Source organism: Eptatretus burgeri, chromosome 15, assembly GCF_056783735.1.
Source record: "Eptatretus burgeri isolate ZD-2024b chromosome 15, Ebu_testis_v1, whole genome shotgun sequence".
NCBI lineage: Eukaryota > Metazoa > Chordata > Myxini > Myxiniformes > Myxinidae > Eptatretus > Eptatretus burgeri.
Genome location: NC_140975.1, coordinates 22468897 through 22491396, shown reverse-complemented (window position 1 = coordinate 22491396; position 22500 = coordinate 22468897). Strand labels below are relative to the sequence as shown.

The 22500-nt window shown below is 41.2% G+C and overlaps 1 protein-coding gene across 7 annotated transcripts in view; it reads right to left on the bottom strand.

Annotated features, from left to right (window-relative positions):
- LOC147011722 (mechanosensitive cation channel TMEM63B-like) overlaps window positions 1-22500 on the bottom strand; it is a 192780-nt gene that overhangs the window by 48313 nt on the left and 121967 nt on the right. For all 7 annotated transcript variants that reach the window (XM_085856923.1, XM_085856924.1, XM_085856926.1 and 4 more), the window contains 2 exons: window positions 17497-17532; window positions 12589-12673 (listed from right to left, as the gene is read on the bottom strand). In XM_085856923.1, the coding sequence (XP_085713049.1) occupies window positions 12589-12673; window positions 17497-17532 (121 nt within the window). The remainder of the gene's footprint in view (window positions 1-12588; window positions 12674-17496; window positions 17533-22500) is intronic.

The window sequence follows — 22500 nt, the reverse complement described above, 5'->3', positions numbered from 1 at the left end:
CACACAACAAAATGAGCTACAATTCAAACCAAATGAGCTACAATTCACACAACAAAATGAGCTACAATTCACGCAACAAAATGAGCAACAATTCACACAACAAAATGTGCAACAATTCATACAAAAAATGTGCAACAATTCACACAACAAAATGTGCAACAATTCACACAACAAAATGTGCAACAATTCACACAACAAAATGTGCAACAATTCACACAACAAAATGTGCTACAATTCACATTACATAATGTGCAACAATTCTCATAACAAAACATGCTCAAATTCACACAACAAAATGTGCAACAATTCTCATAACAAAACATGCTCAAATTCACACAACAAAATGTGCAACAATTCTCATAACAAAACATGCTCAAATTCACACAACAAAATGTGCAACAATTCACACAACAAAATGTGCAACAATTCACACAACGAAATGTGCAACAATTCACACAACGAAATGTGCTACAATTCACATTACATAATGTGCAACAATTCTCATAACAAAACATGCTCAAATTCACACAAAAAATGTGCTACAATTCACACAACAAAATGAGCTACAATTCACACAACAAAATGTGCAACAAATCACACAACAAAATGTGCAACAAATCACACAACAAAATGTGCAACAATTCACACAACAAAATGTGCTACAATTCACATTACATAATGTGCAACAATTCTCATAACAAAACATGCTCAAATTCACACAACAAAATGTGCAACAATTCACACAGCAAAATGTGCAACAAATCACACAACAAAATGTGCAACAATTCACACAACAAAATGTGCTCCAATTTGCACAACAAAATGTGCAACAATTCACACAGCAAAATGTGCAACAAATTACACAACAAAATGAGCTACAATTCACACAACAAAATGTGCTCCAATTCACACAACAAAATGTGCTCCAATTCACACAACAAAATGAGCTACAATTCACACAACAAAATATGCTCCAATTCACACAACAAAATGTGCTCCAATTCACACAACAAAATGAGCTACAATTCACACAACAAAATGAGCTACAATTCACACAACAAAATGAGCTACAATTCACACAACAAAATGAGCTACAATTCACACAACAAAATGAGCAACAATTCACACAACAAAATGTGCAACAATTCATACAAAAAAATGTGCAACAATTCACACAACAAAATGTGCAACAATTCACACAACAAAATGTGCAACAATTCACACAACAAAATGTGCAACAATTCACACAACAAAATGTGCAACAATTCACATTACATAATGTGCAACAATTCTCATAACAAAACATGCTCAAATTCATATAACAAAATGTGCAACAATTCTCATAACAAAACATGCTCAAATTCACACAACAAAATGTGCAACAATTATCATAACAAAACATGCTCAAATTCACACAACAAAATGTGCAACAATTCACACAATAAAATGTGCAACAATTCACACAATGAAATGTGCAACAATTCACACAACAAAATGTGCTACAATTCACATTACATAATGTGCAACAATTCTCATAACAAAACATGCTCAAATTCACACAAAAAATGTGCTACAATTCACACAACAAAATGTGCAACAATTCACACAACAAAATGTGCAACAATTCACACAACAAAATGTGCAACAATTCACACAATGAAATGTGCAACAATTCACACAACAAAATGTGCTACAATTCACATTACATAATGTGCAACAATTCTCATAACAAAACATGCTCAAATTCACACAACAAAATGTGCAACAATTCACACAGCAAAATGTGCAACAAATCACACAACAAAATGTGCTCCAATTTGCACAACAAAATGTGCAACAATTCACACAGCAAAATGTGCAACAAATTACACAACAAAATGAGCTACAATTCACACAACAAAATGTGCTCCAATTCACACAACAAAATGTGCAACAATTTACACAGCAAAATGTGCAACAAGTCAACAACAAAATGTGCTCCAATTCACACAACAAAAAGTACTACAATTCCTTTTATATTCCGTTTTAAATGGCAGACAGGAAAAGCTTAACGCCCCCCCCCCCCAAGTGCTATTGTAAGTTTTTTATTGTATAAGGAAGTTTTAGGCATGGAAGATGATTAACTCAGTTGTTTAAGGAATGAGTAAACCATTTCATAGATTTAAACATTGAAACAATTTTTATTACCCTGTGCTCAGTTTGTGAAAAGCGGGGTTAAGCGATCGGTCGCGTCCGCGTGCCGTATGTGCATGTGCCGTACGCACGTGTCTGCATTTTAAAAATTCATTTTCTCAGCAACCGTTGTTCGTCTGATTGACACGAAATTTTCCAAAGAGATGTGCCTCCTCCTGTAGAATTTTTTAGTCATAATTATGGTGTAATAGGTCATGTGGTGCAGGCTCCATCTTGGAAAAACCGAAAAACTTTGCACCTCTATATCTCTGAAACCGCTCCATGAGAAAAAATTTACACATGGCTCATTATCAAGTACTCCCCATGTGGAATAAGATGTGTTAATGATCATGTCATCACTTTCTTCATTATGTCGTCATAATTGGACAAGCACAATGCTTGATTCGATAAGTAATGAAAAAAATTTTTCTTTGCAACTGTTGGTCCAGTTGACACTAAATTTTGACCATAGGCGTGCCTCCTCCTGTAGGAATTTATAATGATAATTATAACGTCATAGGTCACATGGTGCAGGTGCCATCTTGGAAAAACTAAAAACCTTTGCATCTCCATATCTCCGAAACCTCTCCAAGAAATTTTTTTACACATGGTTCATTGTCAAGTACTCCCCATGGGGAATAAGATTTGTTAATGATGATATCATCAGTGCCTTCATTATGACGTCATAATTAGACATGTGCAACACTTGATCCGCTCAGTATGGAAAAAAAAAATTATTTGTAATTGTTGGTCCAATGGACACAATTTTCACCATTGGAGTGCCTCCTCCTGCAGAATTTTTCAATGACAATTATGATATCATATATCACGTGGTACAGGCGCCATCTTGGTAAAACTGAAAAACTTTGCCCCTCTATATCTCTGAAACCACTCAATGGAAAAATTGAAGCATGGCTCATTGTAATGTACTCCCCATGGGGAATAAGATATGTTAATGATGATGTCATCAGTGCCTTCATTATGATGTCATAATTCGACAAGTGCAACGCTTGATCTGGTCAGTATGAAAAAAACATTCTCTGCAATTGTTGGTCCGATTGGCACAAAATTTTGAACATACGTGCGACCCCTCCTGTTGGAATACATAACGATAATTATGACGTCATATGTCACGTGGTACAGGCGCCATCTTGGAAAAACAAAAACTTAGCACCTCTATATCTCCAAAATCACTCCATGGAAAAAATTGAAACATGGCTCATTGTCAAGTACTCCCCATGGGGAATAAGGTATGTTAATGATCATGTCATCAGTGCGTTCATTATGACGTCATAATTCGACAAGTGCAACACTAGATCCAGTCAGTCTGAAAAATAATTTATCTGCAATTGTTGAAACCGCTAACCGATCAATGCAAAATTTTAACTAATTGATCAACTACCCATGGGAAATATAGTTTGATAAACGTGAGATCATTGGTCACTGGTCTGGCACCATATTGGATGAAAGAAAAAAAACAGAAGAGTTGGCTTGCACCAAGTCCTTCTCAAGACTGCGCAGGGTAAGTATTCTATGAATACCATCGTTGTTTTATTTATTTATTTATTTATTTACAAATAAGCACTGACAACAAATATCAGTGCCCACTTGTACCGTGAAAATGGTACAAAGGTGGTTGGGGAAGAATTGGACTGCAGTGTTATCCACCGGACGGGGAAAGTGCCTTCCAATGCTTAGGCGACACTGTGTTACCACCCTCTTCCCCATGAGTGTAGTTTTCTGGTTGCCACTGGCTAAATCCTAGCTCATCCACCTTTTGATGGTTGTCGTTGACTAATACTAGCTCATCCACCTCACACCAAGGGTTCCACTACCTCTCTCGGCGAACTAAGTTGCCACAAACTGCTCCAATCTGGATGGGTGTTTTTGAAGAGACAGCATCTCCTTAACTGGATGGCCGTTGGCTCTCGAAGGGAGCTCATGCACCCTTTGTCAGGTGGAGTTTTTGTCAGGTATTGTTGTCACATCCCAATCAAAGCCAGTGAGGGGTGTCAGTTTAGTCACCCACAACCTGACCATGCGGCAGATAGCACCAGTGGTAGTCCCAAAAAACAGATTTTTGCCAATAGGCACAAATCAAAGAGAACTGCTACAGGAACTAAGCAAACCTGTTGTGAAACAACTTTATTAAACTTCTAAGAAACCAACGGTGATTGGTCGTTATACCGAGCACATGAAGTGCGTCGATCGGAGATAAATGTTATCAGTGATGTGCAATATTATTCAAATAAATGGAGATACAAAGAACTGATTGGTAAAATTAATGAAGACATGGACGAATGTATACCTTTTTATCCAAAATTAAGGCTCATGGAAGAGCGAGGTGACAGAGGGTAGCAAAACAGCCCATTTTACAATGCAAAGCCTCATCGGAGGTTTTTATTTAAACAACTCCTTTGATATGCAAAGGGTGCCATATTAAAAGTAGGCCTCTCATCAGGGTTACTATACGAGGTCCGTCTAAAAAGTAACGGGTCTGAGCCTGCTGTGTGCTCCACTTACACAACTTGAATGAACGGGTTGCGTCACAGTCTTTCGCAACATTCCAGCAATATATGTGATTGGTGATGGTTGACTGCGCTCATTGTGTGATTTTTTACAGGTCGTGCTTTACACGTTGTCTAGTCTGAGTCATCGCGCTATGAGTCATGAGCAGAGAGCCAATCTGAGGTTTCTTGCCAAGCTTGACAAAACACCTTCCGAATCCTTCGCAATGCTGCAGCAAGTCTACGGGGAAGAAACGATGTCACATACACGTGCATTTGAATGGCACAAGAGGTTCAAAGAGGATGGGATGAGGTTGAAGACGATCCATGGTGTGGAAAACCTTCACCAAGCAGAACGGTGGACAACATCAAGTGTGTGAAGCAGATGGTGCGCGTAGATCGTCGACTCATGGTGCGGATGATTGTTGAGAAACTTTCCATCAACAAAGACACTGTCTGGAGCATCGTCACTGAAAATCTCAAAATGCGCAAGGTGTGCGCAAAGATGGTCCCCAAGCTGTTGTTCGAGGACCAGAAACAGCAAAGAGTCAGTGTCTGTCAAGACATTCTCAAGCGCCTCGGGGATGATCCAGACCTACTCGGGGGAGTCATTACTGGAGATGAATCGTGGGTATTCGAATACGATCCCGAGACCAAACAGCAGAGTCATCAGTGGAAAGTCTTCACCAAGATCAAAAAATCACCAAGATCACCAAGATCACCATCACCAAGATCATCATTCACATCACCAAGATCAAAAAAAGCAAGGATGTCGAAGTCGAAGGTCAAGGTGATGCTCATCACATTTTTTGACATCGAGGGCATCGTCCACTTCGAGTTTCTACCACAGGGTCAAACAATGAATCAATACGTGTAAAGGAGTTCCTCCGGCGCCTCATGAGATCAGTCTGGGACAAGAGGAGGGATCTGTGGGAGAACAACGCCCGGGTGCTCCACCATGACAAAGCCCCTGCTCACATTGCCCTGAGCATCCGACAGTTTCTGGCGGAGAGGAACGTGCCAACTCTGGAGCAACCCCCGTATTCGCCAGACTTGGACCCTTGTGATTTTTTTCCTATTCCCCAAGCTCAAGGGGGTGATCAAGGGGACCCGATTTCCTGATGTGGAGGCAATCAAAAGGGCCGTGACGACGGAGCTCTGGAGGATTCCAGAAGAAGCCTTCCGGGGGTGCATCGAAGCGTGGAAGGAAAGGATGGACAAGTGTGTAAGACTGGAGGGAAACTATTTTGAAGGGGACAAGCTGTAATTAAAAAAAAAAATTTGGAATAAAATTTCTGTGAAGTTAGTCCTGTTACTTTTTATACAGACCTCGTATTAACGTTGGCCTGTGTGCGAACTAAGGTGCATACACACACACACACACACACACACACACACACACACACACACACACACACACACACACACACACACACACACACACACACACACAGTACCGTCAAGTGTCTAAAAAGGCCATACACTGACAGTGGACAGTGGAACCACAGTTGGATAGAACAAGCAAAGGAGTGAACGAACAGGAAAAGAAAAGAGGAGGAAACGCAGTGGCCTACAAATAAGAAGGTCGAGTCATTATCATTTTGTGTGCAACATGTGGATGCTTGGCTGCATCATTACTGGGAGCACAGCTGTGCTGCTGATGCGTGAGCTCACACACCTCTCGGCTGTCCTGCTAGCCCAGATTTAGTGAGGTGGGGTTAAGGGGGGGTATAAAACATCGTAGGTAGGCATGGGGATGACATGAGATAGTAGCGCCTTTAAGATGACATTTGTCAGAGTCATCTGAATTTTTAGCTTGAAGAGTGGCTTTGCGCATCCTTCCTTGCTTTGGCAGGATTTAAGAGTGAGCTTGTGCACTCAGTCGTGTGGTTTAAAAATTACTGACATAGCTGGCTTATTCTTCCACATGCAGCACATTTACTACGGGCCCAGCTGTGTTGCTGATGCAGTGCCCCCTGCAGGTTAAAGCACAGCTAGGAACTACCAGCACACGTTTTTGAGCAGCCCTGCGCATGTTATACTTTCCACTGAAATTGTGTTTTGTCTCGCCACACTACTTTGTCGTTATAATCCTACTTGCACTCTGCAACAACAATGTAACCTGTAAATCAATGCCGAGGGCACAACTTGCATATTAAATAAAGCAAAATGATGCAGTTTTAGATCTACCTTCCTCCTTAATGTGGTTGATCTCGGTTGACCATGTTTTGTGTTCGTGCATTGATGAAATTCTACCACTCATGCTGCTGCCATCCCGGGTTTAAACCCATACACTATGTTACACTGGAGGGCCTTATGTATATCCATGTGACCACCCAATGCTTTTGGGTTTCCTCCCTTACTTCCCTATCACCACCCAACCTCCATCTATCAGCTTTCCCTCCCATTTCCAGCCAACTCTACCCTCCAATTTCATCCCGAACAATCCTTCCGAACAATCCAAACAAGCACTGTCCTTCCTTTTATTAAAAAAAATTTTTTATCGAGTTACCCCTTCTGACCTTCTCCCTTGTAAACTGCAATAAATATGTGCAAGTGATGCCTTGGCCTGCACAACACACACACAAAAAATAAAATATGATCCCTTCTCTCCCTTTCAACATGCATTAATGAATAGCCCTCCCTCTCCGGGTTCATCCCCACTCCTTCCTCTTCACCCTCCACCCTCGCCAGGTGTTCACAATACGAAGGTGCCCCAAAACAGAGCGCTTCCCCATTTCTTTTCGTTTCAGTCCAATCACTTTAGCTGAAGCCACCAGCCAAGTGACCTCACATGGCATGGAAACTGAGCTTAAGGTAATTAAGAGGAATAACTTAATATGGCAGCCTCATGCTTCTCTGACTGTCGTGTGTAATCTGACTTATTAACTTCCCTTGGGCACATAATGGTTTATTTATGATTTAACTTTTTTGCCATCCCCATTTATCCACCAAAAAATATTCTCCTCTTCCAGTTTGTGCTCGGGCCCACAGGTAGGAAAGTAACTGCTGAGTCAGTCGCGTGCCAGTCATGGTCACTTTAGAAGCAATTAGTCCGATTACGGCAGCCAGGCTCAGCAGCACGCAAGTCCCATTGAAACTTGATGGAGTAAAAATAAATTTATATATATATATATATATATATATATATATATAAATATCAAAAGGCTACTGGAACCCATTCCCCAAAGTCCGTTCCCCCACCTGCTAACTTCTCCTAGCTGCCTCCCCCCCCCCACCACCCCCCAAACTCCAAGGTAAAACGACACATCTTTAACACTAGATTCCTGAGAGTCTCCGGTGGATGCTGTGGGATACTTGAGTTCCGCCGGTCTTTTAGTTTGACGAAGGATCGCAGCTACAGCAACAACAACAATCAACTCTATCTCACTTCTACCCATCCTGGCACCACAAGTAACAACTACATAAAGCGTTTGTGGACCAAAATCAAAAGCCAGAATCATTTCAGTGAAGTTTAAACAACGTTATTCACGAGAAACCACGTTGATGTTCCAACATCATTTCAACGCTGATCTTTTGAACCTCACGGATGTAAAACCTGGTAAACGACTGGTACATTGTTTGTCTGTATAAAACCTGAAAGGCCGTACTTTCATCATGGAATGTCCACTACAAAGTCCTTCCAAATAGGCCTGTACAGTCATCAAGAGATTTAAGTGTTTGCCTATGTGAATGATGCACTCTGATTCACTTTGTTTCCTGTTTCCTTTTATGTTATGTTGAGTCATAAAGCAGACAAGTTCTCTGAGCGAGCTTGCACTTCGTGCTGATTTTGTCTTGCTGGTAGTAGCTGAAGTTAGAAACAGCAAGCTGACTCCATGTTATGTCGTATAGTTCCCCCATCCCACTGACAGATATACAGCGGCTACAGCACTCGCTTCTGACCTGGAATTTATGAGATGCTGATACCGTAAATTATAAATATGATATAATAAATGGAACATGTCTTTCAATTGTGGCAAATCCCATCGTGTCACCCTGTCACTCAAGGATGATTGTGGAATGAACTAATCGATATATTTCCATGGTCAGCAACTGGAAGAAGTTCAGTCAATTGAATGCTTCAGCATCACCATCACCATCACCCACGACCTCTCCTGAGATGACCACATTTCAAAGCTGACCGTCAAAGTGTGGGATTCCGTTCCGGGTTACCTTCCGGGTTAAGGTGATTACCGGACATGACATTACGTACCGTGACCTGTGCCAGTGTGTATCGTGACATCCATCTTGCTCTCCATCCACCTGTTGATGATGTCTCAGCAATGAAGCTGTATTGTTGCTTATACCACGACTTGTCAACATAACATGGCGTAGTCAGCTTGAAGAGCATTTTGTGCTGCTATAGACTGTTTTAGTTGTCCTTTGTCAGTTTGTATGGCAGATGGGGATGGATTTCATTGTTGCTCAGGAGCGAAGTCACCGTGTCGCATGTTAGTTCCTCCTGCTTTTGCTGGGCGGCGCTATCATTGTGTGTTTGGACTCGTTTGACTGTCTTCATTTTCCATGCCGATGGCATGGCTGGGAGGAAGAAGCCACATCAATTGGAGCCAGAAGGGGCCCCACGGGAGGATATTCCATCAGTGTTGGCAGTCATGAAGGACATACTGATCTTGAAGGTCGAGCAACATATGGCCCACATGAAGGAAGTATGTGCTTTTCATGAAGTTCCTGCTTGCATGTTGGAAAACACGGGTTCGATCTGCTCCCCAGTCTCACCATGGTTCAACACCAGCTGTTTGGCACATAATCCTGGTTGCAGCCACCACACAGCGGATGAACTGATGTCCATCACCGCGGATACGTGTTGACGTCTTGAACCATAACGGCGATCTTCTCGGCACACTCAATGCCCTGCCAGACATGGGGGCTGAAGCCACGATCATTGGCTCTTCCTGTCTTCATCTGCTGGATATTCATCCGAATAACCTGGATGGCACAGATGACCTCCAGGTTATGAATGCTAATGGTGCTGCCATGTCGTGCTTGGGCACCATACATGTCTGTCTCCAACGGGACGGTTGGTTCATCCGCAAGACTGTGTATGTCTGTGATGGAGTACACACTCTATGCACTTCAGGATGCCTGCTGAATGATTTGCATTGGTGCAACTGTGGTCATTCGACATCGACCACTGATGACATCATCAACATGAGTGCCATGTCCACGACGAACAGCGTCATGCCTAGTAGTGAACAACTGGGTATGATTTGTGACATTTAAATGACAGAGTTCGCAGACATGTTTACCATCGATGGTGATATCTATCCCATGATGCAGATTCATCTACAGGAAGGCGTTATCCCATTCTCGGTGATAAAAGTGCATCCTCTGCCATTGGCTTGGAGGGATACAGTTATGGAGGAACTCCACGACGTGGTACTCAATGGGATCATCACGCAGATGGGCATCAAACCATCAGATTGGTGTCACCCACTTGTAGTCTCTCCGAACCTGCAAAGGGGCGTGTGGATGTATACTGATCTCCGCATGCCGAATCGCAATGCCAAGAGGTCCATGTACCCCTTGATCACCCCCAACGGATGCAGTATCATGCATCCAGGATTCCAGCAAGTCCATGACTTGTTATAAAGGCTACTAGCAGGTTCCATTGTCACATGAGTGTCAGCTTATCATGGTATTTATAACACCGTGGGGCTGGTACAAATGTCTCCATACACCAATGGGTCTGAACATCAGGGGGATGAGTACTGTTACAGGGGTGACATTGCATCAGAAGGACTTGACCACACCGTGAAAGTGGTTGATGCATGATGATGCACAGTGATACGTCCGCTGGACACTTGAACGATGTACGACAGGTACTTCTGCGGTGTTGCAAACATAACATTATGCTCAACTAGCGTAAACTCCAGTTCGCCCAGGAAAGTGTGAAGTTTCTTGGGTATGTTATCATCTAAGATGGCATTGCTTCCAATCCCAAGAAGGTGCGCGTGATCGTGGACTTTTCCACACCGACTAATGTGACTGCTCTACGTTCATTTTTGGGACTTGTGCACCAGCTAGATAGTTTCACTACCGGAGTCACATCGGCATCAGATCCTTTGCAAAGTCTGTTGCAAAGTCTGTTAAAGACTATACACTGTTGGACAGATGCTTCACAGACAGAGTGTTGCATCACAAAGTGTGTTGTCCTTAGGACGGTAGTTCAGTGAGGGACCCATTTGCTACTCTGGTATCATTGATTGCTGATGAACGTTTAAAATCTCTCGGTGTCTTTCGATGACTTATTGTCAGCAGCCTGGTCCAATTTCAAAATTCCTGCCCAAGTTTGGCATTTATTGGAGATGAGCATTACTTGGTTGTATCTACCTCCGCCACCTGGTTATGTTTTCACAACTGTCTCTTTGTCTGTCTGCCTGTCTGTCTGTGAGCATGATAGCTCAAAAGGTTATGGACGGGTTTGGAGGAAATTTGGTGGACATGGGTGCGTGACGAGGACGAATTGATTCGATTTTGATGAAGATCCAGATCCAGAAATAAGAATTTTCAACTTTTTTGTTTGTGTGTTTGTCTGTGAGCAGGATATCTCAAAAAGTTACGGACAAATTCGGACGAAACTTGGTGGACAGGTTGGATGTGTGATGAGGACAAATTGTTCGATTTTCATGAGGATCCGGATCTGGATCTGAGAATTTTAAGTGATTCTTCACCATTGAGAGATTGTGCCATAAACGATTTACACTAGACTATAGAACATGATAACTCAAAAAGTTGTGGATGGGCCATGACAAAACATGGTGTATAACTTGGGTAGCTAACTATAAAGCATCTCAAAATGCAAAGCCCATCCACATCCGCTTTGTACTTGAGTTAAACTTGATTAAAACGACATTTTAAAAAATTGTACTTTTTATTTAACTGTGTTCTCCACAATCTCATAATAAAGGGTTTGTTGAAGATTTGATGACAAAAGCTCAATTGGTAAAAATGTTACGGCCTGGAAATACACATTGAATCTCAATGGTCAACAAGGATTTCGATTAAAACATTTATGGCTGGTTTACCACTTCACTGATGACGTCATCATTACAATCCTCTATTCCTCATTAGGAGTAGAAAGAGATGTGCCAAGTTTCAAATTTTTCCGATCAGCTGTTTAAGATATAAAATGTTTTGATTTTTTTTGTGTGTTTAATCCAAGATGGCTGCCATATCATGTGATATATGACATCACAATTGTCATTGAAATATTCATCAATGGGGTTCCTCCGACCCTGAAAATTTTTAGTTAATCAGACAAATGGTTGCTGAGAGAAAAAAAGTTTAAAATAATAATAGAGCAGAAAAAGGCCAAAAAAGGGTCAAATAATAATAATAATAACAACAACAACAACAACAACAACAACAACAACAACAACATTAATTACGAAAATTACTGGAACAGAATTATTAATTTTTGTTTTCAATATTCTCATAATAAAGCTTTGTTGAAAATTTGACGACAAAAGCTCAAATGGTAAAATAAGTTACAGCCCCAACAGATGCACAAACACACACAAAGACACACGACAGTGATTGCAAAACCCTAGTCTCCCACTCAGTGGGGGACAGGCCGATTAGATTTTGGTTAAGGACCAGATGGAGATCAGGCCTTTCAGTCGGATACAAAACGGACGGAAACTGTTTGGCCTGGCGGAGGTAGCTCTCTACCGAGTGCCATTCCAGTTGCCCATAGAAACGCCAGAATGGCGCCCTAACAATCTGTGAGGTCATAGGACAGATGATGATGATTAATCTACCAATATGTGATCTAATACTTGGAATCATTATCCAGGTCCACATTGTTGTCCAAGGTTGTGCAATAATATCTGACTACCATTGTTAAACTTGCGTGTATTTGTAGCAGATGTGACTATAAACGCACCTTGTCCTTGCTCTCGTAATCCGTGATGCTGCGATGAGAAGAGAGAGGCGCTCGCACATTTTGTTCCTTGTAGAGCCCTGCAAAGCTGCAAGGCACAAATCAAATGCATCAGGCGAAACAATAGCCACGTCCATCGCATTGTCGGAGTCCAGATGTTTCACTTTCGTCCAACGAAAAAAATTAATGAACAGATGTATCATGAAACTGTCTGATGAATAATTCCATCAAGCTAAAATACTAGCGAGATCATCATGGATTATATGTATGCTTCCCAGAGTGATTCCTTTCTCTCTGGTTCCTGCCTCTTTACAAAGCATTAATAAGGCAACGTTTCTTGCTCTTCAAACAGAAATTGAGAAGAATAACTTAATGTCACTAAATAGAAAGTTATTACAGAAAATGTGAATCTTCTTTCCCATGTTCGACAACTCTGATTTTTTTTTTTCTATCAAACTCAGAATTTTGGAAATGCATGGAATGTTAGTGATTTTGCGATTTTTGTCTGGTTCGCAATGGATGGGTTGGGGTGGCAAGAGAGCTCAGGAGGGAGCGTACTCTCCTTTGAACTGTCTGGCTCTGGGTTTGATGCCCAACGGAGCCATTTCAATATTAAAAGCTGCCATTCAAATGTGACGCCAACAAGCATGGTCTGCAAACCATCTTGACAACTTGAGAGATGCTCAGAAATTCCTTTAAAACGTGTAAATCACCATGTTGATCTCGGCTTACTATTTAGTGACCAACCAACCACGGAGTCGTAAACAAACTTTAAAGCAGCATTTTTCATTACCGAAGATTCCAATTTATTTTGGATAACTTTACAGCACTTTTGTTCTCATAGAACAAATAAATAAACGAAATACCTGATGGAGAAGGACATTGACTTTCCAAATTTCGGGGTTAAGTGTGATTAAAAGTACATACATTAATTTAAAAATGTGTAGAGGCCAAACAGCCTCTTATTGTGTTCCACTACAAGTGGTGTTCATAAAGTATTCCGAACGAGATATAACAGTCCAAGAAATTCAAAATTATACATACAGTGCAGTACTGTACTTGTGTAGTGAAAAACAGTGTTTCTTGGATTATTTTGAGAATACCGTTGTGGTACCATTTTTGAATGTGCCACAAACACAAATACAGTGCCTTCAGAAAGTATTCACACACCTTGACTTTTTCACATTTTGTTGTGTTACAGCCTGAATTTAAAATGGGTTAAATTCAAATTTTTTGTCACCGATCTCCACAAAATACCCCATAATGACAAAGTGGATTTTTTTAAAAGAGATTTTTACAAATTCATAAAAAATGAAAAGCTGAAATGCCTCGCGTCAAGTATTCTATCCCTTTGCTATGACACTTCAAATTGAGCTCAGGTGCATCCAATTTCCTTTGATCATCTTTGAGACATCTCCACAGCTTGATTGGAGTCCACCTGCAGTAAATTCAAATGTTTGGATATGATTTAGAAAGAAACACACCTTTCTGTATAAGGTCCCACAGTTGACAGTGCATGTCAGAGCAGAAACTTCACCATGAAGTCTGAGGAACTGTCTGTAGAACTCCGAGATAGAATTTGGAGGAGGCATAGATCTGGGGAAGGGTATAAAACAATTTCTAGAGTGATGAAAGTTCCTAAGAGCACAGTGAGCTCCATCATTAGGAAATGGAAATGATATGGAACTACTCAGACTCCTCCTAGAGCTGGCTGTCCAAGCAAACTGAGCAACTGGGCAAGAAGGACCTTGGTCAGGGAGGTAACCAAGAACCCAATGACCTCTCTGACAGAACTACAGAGTTCCTTGGCTGAGAAGGGAGAACCTGCAGCAAGGAAAACAATCTCTGCAGCATTTCAAAAATCCAGGCTTTATGGGAGAGTGGTCAGGCAGAAGCCACTCCTGAGAAAAAGGCACATAACATGACAGCACACCTGGAGTTTTCAAAAAGTCACGTAAAAGACTCTGAGAGCATGAGGCAAAAGATTCTGTGGTCTGATGAGATGAAAATTGAACTCTTTGGCCAGAATGCAAAGCACTACATCTAGCGGAAACCGAGCATAGCTCATCATCAATCTAACACCATCCCTACCGTGAAGCATGGTAGTGTCAGCATCATACTATGGGGATGCTCTTCAGCAGCAGGGAGTGGGAGACTTGTGAGGTTAGAGGGAACAATGAATGGAGCCCCAAATACATGCAAATCCTTGAAGAGAACCTGCTTCAGAATGTAAAAGACCTTGGACTGCAGCGAAGATTTACGTTCCACCAAGACAATTACCCCAAGCATACAGCCAAACCAACACTGGAATGGCTTCAGAACAATAATGTGAAAGTCCTTGAGTGGCCCAGCCAAAGCCCAGACTTGAATCCCATTGAGAATTTGGGGAAAGATTTTAAGATTGCTGTTCACCGACTCTCCTCATCCAACTTGGCAGAGTTTGAGCAAATCTACAAGGACGTATGGGAGAAAATCCCCAAATCCAGATGTGCAATGCTGATTCAGACATATCCAAGAAGAATTGAAGCTGTAATCGCTGCCAAAGGCGCTTTGACGAAGTATTGACTCAGAGGCTTCAATGCTTATGTAAATCAGATACTGTATTTCTGATTTAATTTACAATGAATTTGTAAAAAAATATTTTTAAAAACGTTTTCACTTTGTCATGATGAGGTATAAATTCAGGCTGTAACACAACAAAATGTGAAAAAGTCAAGAGGTGTGAATACTTTCTGAAGACACTATACTGTACATACATAATATGTTATGTATGTATTATGCATGTATAGTGTCTTCATACATACATCATACACACAAGTGAGTTGCGTCTGTGTGAGGCCTTTTGTTTGATTTTTATACAACTTCATACCCCTGAGCCAAATGCACCAAAATATGCTGCACCGCATTATTTTCACATGAGAAAAGTCATCGTCACAATTAAAACTTACGCCAAGACACATACTCATCACGGTCGAAGGTGAATTATTTGCCGGGAATTGAAACAATTACATTAAATATTTATATTCCAAATGCAGAATGGAAATTAATATACAAAGGGTCCACAGTCACCACGGGACTACACTGAGTGTATATAGTTGTCACATGATCCCGAACAACCTTAAACAAGGAAATTTTTATCCCACATGTAAAGCGCAAAGTGAGGTTAAGCAATTGGTTCGCTGTCTGTCCATCTGTCTGTCTGTCTGTCTCCAGATGTCAGTCTATGATCGAGGAACTACTTAATTTCAATTTAATGTGATATTTTGAACAAGGCAGAACACTTACCAGAACACGAATGGGAACACAAACCTGTAGTTTAGCAGTACTTTGGCTCTGAATTTGGCAAATTGTATGGAATCTCATCCTGAGCGTGCATGCGCATGAAGGAATGAGGTAATTTTTTACACCCTGTCTGCCTGCCTGGCAGTTAAACAAAAGTGAAAATCATTCCAAACAGGAAACTTACTGTGTTTAGGGACATCATAAAGGACACAAACAACAAGCACAAATAACTAATGTAAAGTATTAAACAGGAAGAAGATGTCGTGCAGAGCACAATACTTGCAAAATCCATAAAACAAATTTGACCTCAAAAGTAATTGGTGGTTGAATTCAATGACCGAACATGCAACTCCTCTTCAAATTTCAAGTGAATTGGATGAAAATTGACAATTTTAGGAATTTGGCTGACATTGACCCTTTGGCCTATGCTGATAGCAAAAATAATTGCCCAGTTGAATTCCGTGACCTGAAATATAAATCCCCTTCAAATTTCAAGGCAATCAGTTGAAAATTGAGGATTTTAGAAATCTCACCCAAGATGTTGACCTTTGACCTGTGTTGACCATTTGACCTTTTGACCTCAAAAACAAGAGGCTTCTTGCTTATGCCAAGCTCTACCATGTGGTGAAGGTTCGTGAAGATCGGTTTGAAATTGTGACCTGCAGGCGATTTATGCCTGGTGTTGGCTTAATGGTTAGGGTGGTGGGTTTGGGATCTGAGGAACCTGAGTTCAAATCCCACTTGTTGTTGAATTAATACCAGGTGGGGTTGACTCTGCCTGTCATCCTTCCGAGGTCAGCAGAATGAGTGCCAGCTTGCTGGTAGACTGTGTGGGAGTGGCGACCTGTCCAGGATTGTACCCAATAGCCAAGGAGACTGCTTAGCAGCACCAACACTCTGCACAGAGTATGGTCTTGATGGATGGGTGGTTGTAGATTATTGACAGACAAACAAACAGTCAAACAATCAGACAGAATAACAAAATAGACTGACCAATATACTTGAGAAATCTTCGATTTTGCAAGCAATAAAGTGGTGTAAAAGACGGTGCATTCAACGATAGTAAACTTCTGAAAATAAAGTTTGTTTGTTTTTTTTTTCTACAATCTTTAGCATCTTTATTTTATTTCAATTGAATTATACTTGAACACTCAAGAACACAACTCGCCTGGTTGGCACTACCAAAAACCCCCAGTTTAACTGGACTTGAACAAAATATTCCACCATTTTACGCCATCTCGAGCAATCAAATTTGCCACTCGCACGCTCAGCATTAGTAAGTATTTAGATTCAGACAAAATCGTGGCTCGTAGGAAATATAGATTGTGCTCGGTAACCAAAAGCAAGAGTTCAAAAGACCCTTCCCATGTCCTTTTTCTCAAGAATATGTGGAGTAAAGTGTTCCATGAACTCTAGCTGCCACAGCTTCAAATGTCAATCTACTTGATGGTTTCATAAAGTCTAAATAACCCAATCGTGATCGGGTGACCCAACTTGTCCTGGTACACAATCTTGCAGATTTTCAGGATATCATTGAAAGTCGCCGGAGAAGGCAAGTAACAGAAATTGGGCAGAGTATGATGGATCAACATGAGTGTGATAGGTCATGGTTTGAGCGAAATTACTCACTAATTGTAGTCTTTCCAGCGTCCATGAACAATTGGCCTGAAACAAAACAGAAAAACAAAAAAGGGAAGGGGTCGGAAAACATTCCACATTTTATAACAGCCAATAGTGATGTTCAGAACAAACAATTTGTGGTCGTGTCGCTTCCACAAGGTCAATCACATTTAATAACCCTTACCTTGAACTTCCTGTTCAGAACACCCCATGCCCCACCCCTACCCCCTTCCCAGCATTCATCACTCAACAAAGATAGTTAGGGGTGGAAGGATAGGTCAACACTCAATTGGTAGTGTTAATCCAGGATCAGACACTTTACTAATGCAATGTTGGCAAGAGTGCACTTTGTCATGGAGTACACCATCCTCAGTTATGCCTTGTGTTGACTTAATGGTAAGGGTGGTGGGCTTGGGATCCCAGGATCCGGAGTTCAAATCCCACTCGGCTGTTGAATTAATACCAGGTGGGGTTGACTCTGCCTGTCATCCTTCTGAGGTTGGCAAAATGAGTGCCAGCTTGCTGGTACACTGTGTTGGAGTGGTGACCTGTCCAGGATTGTGTCCAATGCTCTGCACAGAGTATGGTCCCAATGGATGGATGGATCTTTAGTTTGGGTTGTTAAAACTGGCTGTGCCATGTGGTTGTGGACAATAAATATCCCACGGTACTCTCAAAAAGAGAATATCATTTTGCTCCTGTACTTGGGCCTCATCCTCGGCTTGGAGTGAGCTGACTGACGTGCAATTCCTGCAGTTGGTAGAAGTTCTGTGAGATGGATAAGGCATGATGGAACAAATGGCTATCACCTGTGCTGGTGTCTTTCCTTGTATCCTACTATTAATTTGCAATTGGTCTCCGGCTTTGACATCAATATAAATTTTCATTGCAGACCCTAGGTATCCAAAAAGGTATGTATATCGAACAAACACTTTCAAATTGAGCACCCCGCCACCATTAGAACATTTAAATTGCATCAGATGCGGCAATTAATGTGAATTGTTGCTCCCAGCTTGCCAGCTCAATGACAGAAGACGCCATTTGCATTTTTGCCGACTCCATCCACACCCTGTTTCGAATCCCATGTGGGCACGGGCAACTTGCTTGTAACAATAAATCTTCGATTTGGTTCACCAGTGCCTGACTGGTTTTGATACATTTTCAAAATGTCCAAGAGAGGAAATAAATGACGAATTATGATGGAAATTGCATGCCATTTATATTCACGGCCAAAAAGGCTATTATTTGAGACTTTTGACCTCATGATGACTTACTTAAAACGTGAGTTACGGGGTTGCTCTAATAACGTTGCGAGTGACTAGTGTGACAAAGGTGTCCGTGAAGTTTTGTGAAAATCCCAGCATCGGTTTCATAGAAGTTTAAAATGTTAACAGACGAGCAGAGAATGTGCTGCGTCATAAGTTTTCTGGAACAAATTTCCAGGTTTGCCCCAAAAAAGATTGAGGCATTTTGATTTTCCATGAAAGGCTCATATATTTTCTTCCCCTGGCTCAGGAACATCACCTTCATCCTCTTATGCCATTCCTATTCCTCACGAGGTGATGGCAGAGGCACACAGCCTCGACGGATCGTCCGGGTGCTCTTGGCAAGCCGTGAACGTTTCTGGGCTGAGAACTGATCCTGGACTAAGATGTGTCCAAGCTAAGAAGCAATTTCCTCACCATTGCAGTTGAGCAGCCATGGGGGTCTAAACCACAGCAACAAGGGCAATACAACAAGACTGATTCCACCGCCAAACCACCACTCATTCATCACTAGACAAGTGCTATGTAATCTCAAACTACCAAAAAGCCACTCGTGGAATCCCAAATAAATCCAACATACAGTGAATGAATCAATTTGCTTCTCTCTAGCAGTATGCATTAAGATTGTCCTCTTCACCTGCAATAAATACATTGTCGTCTCACAAAAAAAAAGAGTTGTGTGGAAATCATGTTCACAAATCTGGCTGCAGTGCCTCTCATCTTCTGTGGAGCTTGACACTTCAAACAAACGAAAGTCATTGTCTGTTCTGTCTGAGCAGAACATTCCTTTGCAGTCAAGTTGGGCAGTCACTGATAACACTGGTCTGAATTTGAAATTTTTTTTTCAGAGGTCTCGGTTTTCTCAACGGTTCTTATGTTATTTACATGCTGAATTCAGAAATGTATCTAATTTCGCTCAATCAGCTCAAGTTTTTATGCTATCTCAATTTTAAGGAAAAAAAAAATAATCAAAATTTTTATTTTTTTAATTAGCATTTTTTAAAATTCAAAATCAGACTAACATTGACAGAAAATGTACAAACTATACATATAATGACACACAAGTACACTTAATGTGGAAGAAAGTGCCTTCTCAATTACTTTCATTTCAATTTCAGAAAAATATAGATAAATTGTTGTTTCTGGCAACACCCAACTTCAGTCGCTCCAGCAGTCGCTGTTTTCCTTCGTCTTTTTAAAGTTGAATTTCACATTAACGGTACTTGTGCGTCATTTTATATATAGGTTGTACGTTTTATGTCAATGCAAGTCTGATTTTGAATTTTAAAAAATGCTAATTAAAAAAACAAAACTTTTGATTATTTTATTCCTTAAAATTGACATAGCATAAAAACTTGACCTGATTGAGCGAAATGAGATACATTTCTAAATTCAGCATGCAAAAAGCATATCAGAACCGTTGAGAAAACCTAGACCTCTGAAATGACGCAGACCAGTGTTATTATTCTGTGAATCTGTGAAAACGCTGTTTGGGTCCTTGTCCTAAACATCCAAACTTCTTCCTCTTACATCGAGCTGTGTCTCTTACACTCATAAAGCGACACACATGTTGTACTTGGATGAAGACAGAATGGGCCTATTGCTCTATCTGAGCCAAAACAATTCTTTTTATATTCCCAAGGTAATTGTTTTAGCTTTGAAAATGATATCTTGTGATATGAAATCCTAACCTGAATGTGCAGTACAAGTAAGTTTTTTGTCAAAATGTTTTAATATATTATTTCAAATGGATGATGGAAATATTTATGACCCAAGCAGAAATATCACAATACCGATTCGTAACAGGTATTCATACACATTTGGTTATGAACACAATGCTGACAACCATGGCCAGTGCAAGGATATCTGCTGTCCTAGGTGAACCTCCAGCATTGCGCCCCCCCCCCACCCACCACAATCCCCGGTGGGGGAGGGGGGTACTGTTCATTTTAGAAAATGAATATTGTGCATTAGTTTGAATAAAACTTCAAAATTTATAAATACAGAATTATTTTACATGAAAAAGGTGAATCTGATACAGATTGTATATTCTCATTGTTCTACATTTTTCACCGGATATGTACATAAATAAATGCACTTTATAATGTGCAATATGGATCACGTGATGTCATACTGTGTGTTCCTGCAACAACATTGATCATTAGAATTTAGGATTTTGCTTTCTGTGCTTTAATTTTGACCAAATGTACGAACAAGTACCTTCAGGTGAATGTTTGCTGCATCACTGATTAATGCCCAACAAGTGTTTGTGGCATCATCGAGGAACGAATGTATGTTTTGATCAACTTTAGGTTGGAAAACTTCGCTCACCATTCATTGGCCACAGAAACGGGTAGTGAGGGTGAAGAGGATGCGAAGAGCGATAAATGTGTTGGGGGAATTATCTGTGACTGTGAGATTATTTTCACAAACAAAGTTCAAAACATCTTGTGGCCGTGCCAACTTTGCAAGCTGTCTTGCAGTGGCTCGCAATTCATGGGATGGCTTACACCTTGAGGTATGCACACTCGTCTCAAAGCTGTCTCGCCTGGGTGAGAATCCCAACCCAGCTATAAACTGCCATCCTGGTGTTTCACAGACAGGGTGGTTCATCAATGGGTGTGCTGTCCCCCAGATGGACGTTAAAAGAGCGTCCCAAAGAGCAGACGAGTTATTGCCAGCACCATGGCCAAATTCCCACCCTAACCAGCAGAGGGCTGCGTTTCCCTCCTTTCCACTGTGCATCAGCGGCACAGCCATGCCCTCGGCCAATGACGCTACCCCGCAGCCTTGTGCTGTACACGAATGAAGAACTTCAACGCACGATCACAGGACGTACTTCTGGCGTGCCCAGAGGAGAAAGGGTGCAGGGAAGTTTCACCTGGAATGCGGAGCTGGCCATTACAATAACAGTTCATATTAAACATATTAAAGGAAAGACACATCTTCAGTCTGCTTGTTTCCTTGTGTAATTTCATGAATCGTTCTTTCATTCATTGATTTTTCCGCCCCCAAATTTTGTCGCTCTCGGTGACAGCATAGTTTGCCTAATGGTTACAGCAGTGCTAACAAAGGAGGCCATTTGGCCCATCATGCTTGTGCCATATCTACATCCCAGAACTCCCACAGACTTCATGCAGTGTCGTTGGTCCAAAGCAGGGAATGTTGCGAGAACATAGCACAATAGTCTGTTTGTTCTGAAAGATAGCATGGGATCGTTCTCGCCCCGAACTGGCGAAGAGCCAGTGGCTAGCTTAAGTATCCTCATCTGAAGGATGTCGTTTTCCAGGATGCAGTGCCCCATGCCAAGATGGAGTTCCTCATGTTGGCACAGCACGACAACAGTCAGTTTTTAGTGATCATTGATCCCTTTGGGTTTTTGGGCATCAACGAGACGGCTCAATGGCAGCAGCTCAATATACACTCAATCTAGCTTTGTGATGAAGATAAAATTTCACATCAGAGTTTGAAAGCAAATTCAGAAAAATTGCAATTGAAAATAGTATTGTTAAAGCCGATCTGAGATAGTCGAGCTAAGCCTCAAGGCCTCGGTCCAGCATTTTGCTCTTTTGTCGGTCCAGCATTTTGTTCACAACAATGCATCATCAGCCTCCAAATCAACGATGTGAGCGATTGCATGCAATTTTACTCCTGCTTTACAGAAAAGCCCTCATTTTCCATTGTATCATGTCAATGTGATATTTCCTCCATACGGTTGCCTAAAGCTTTGACAGCTGCTCACTCCTCA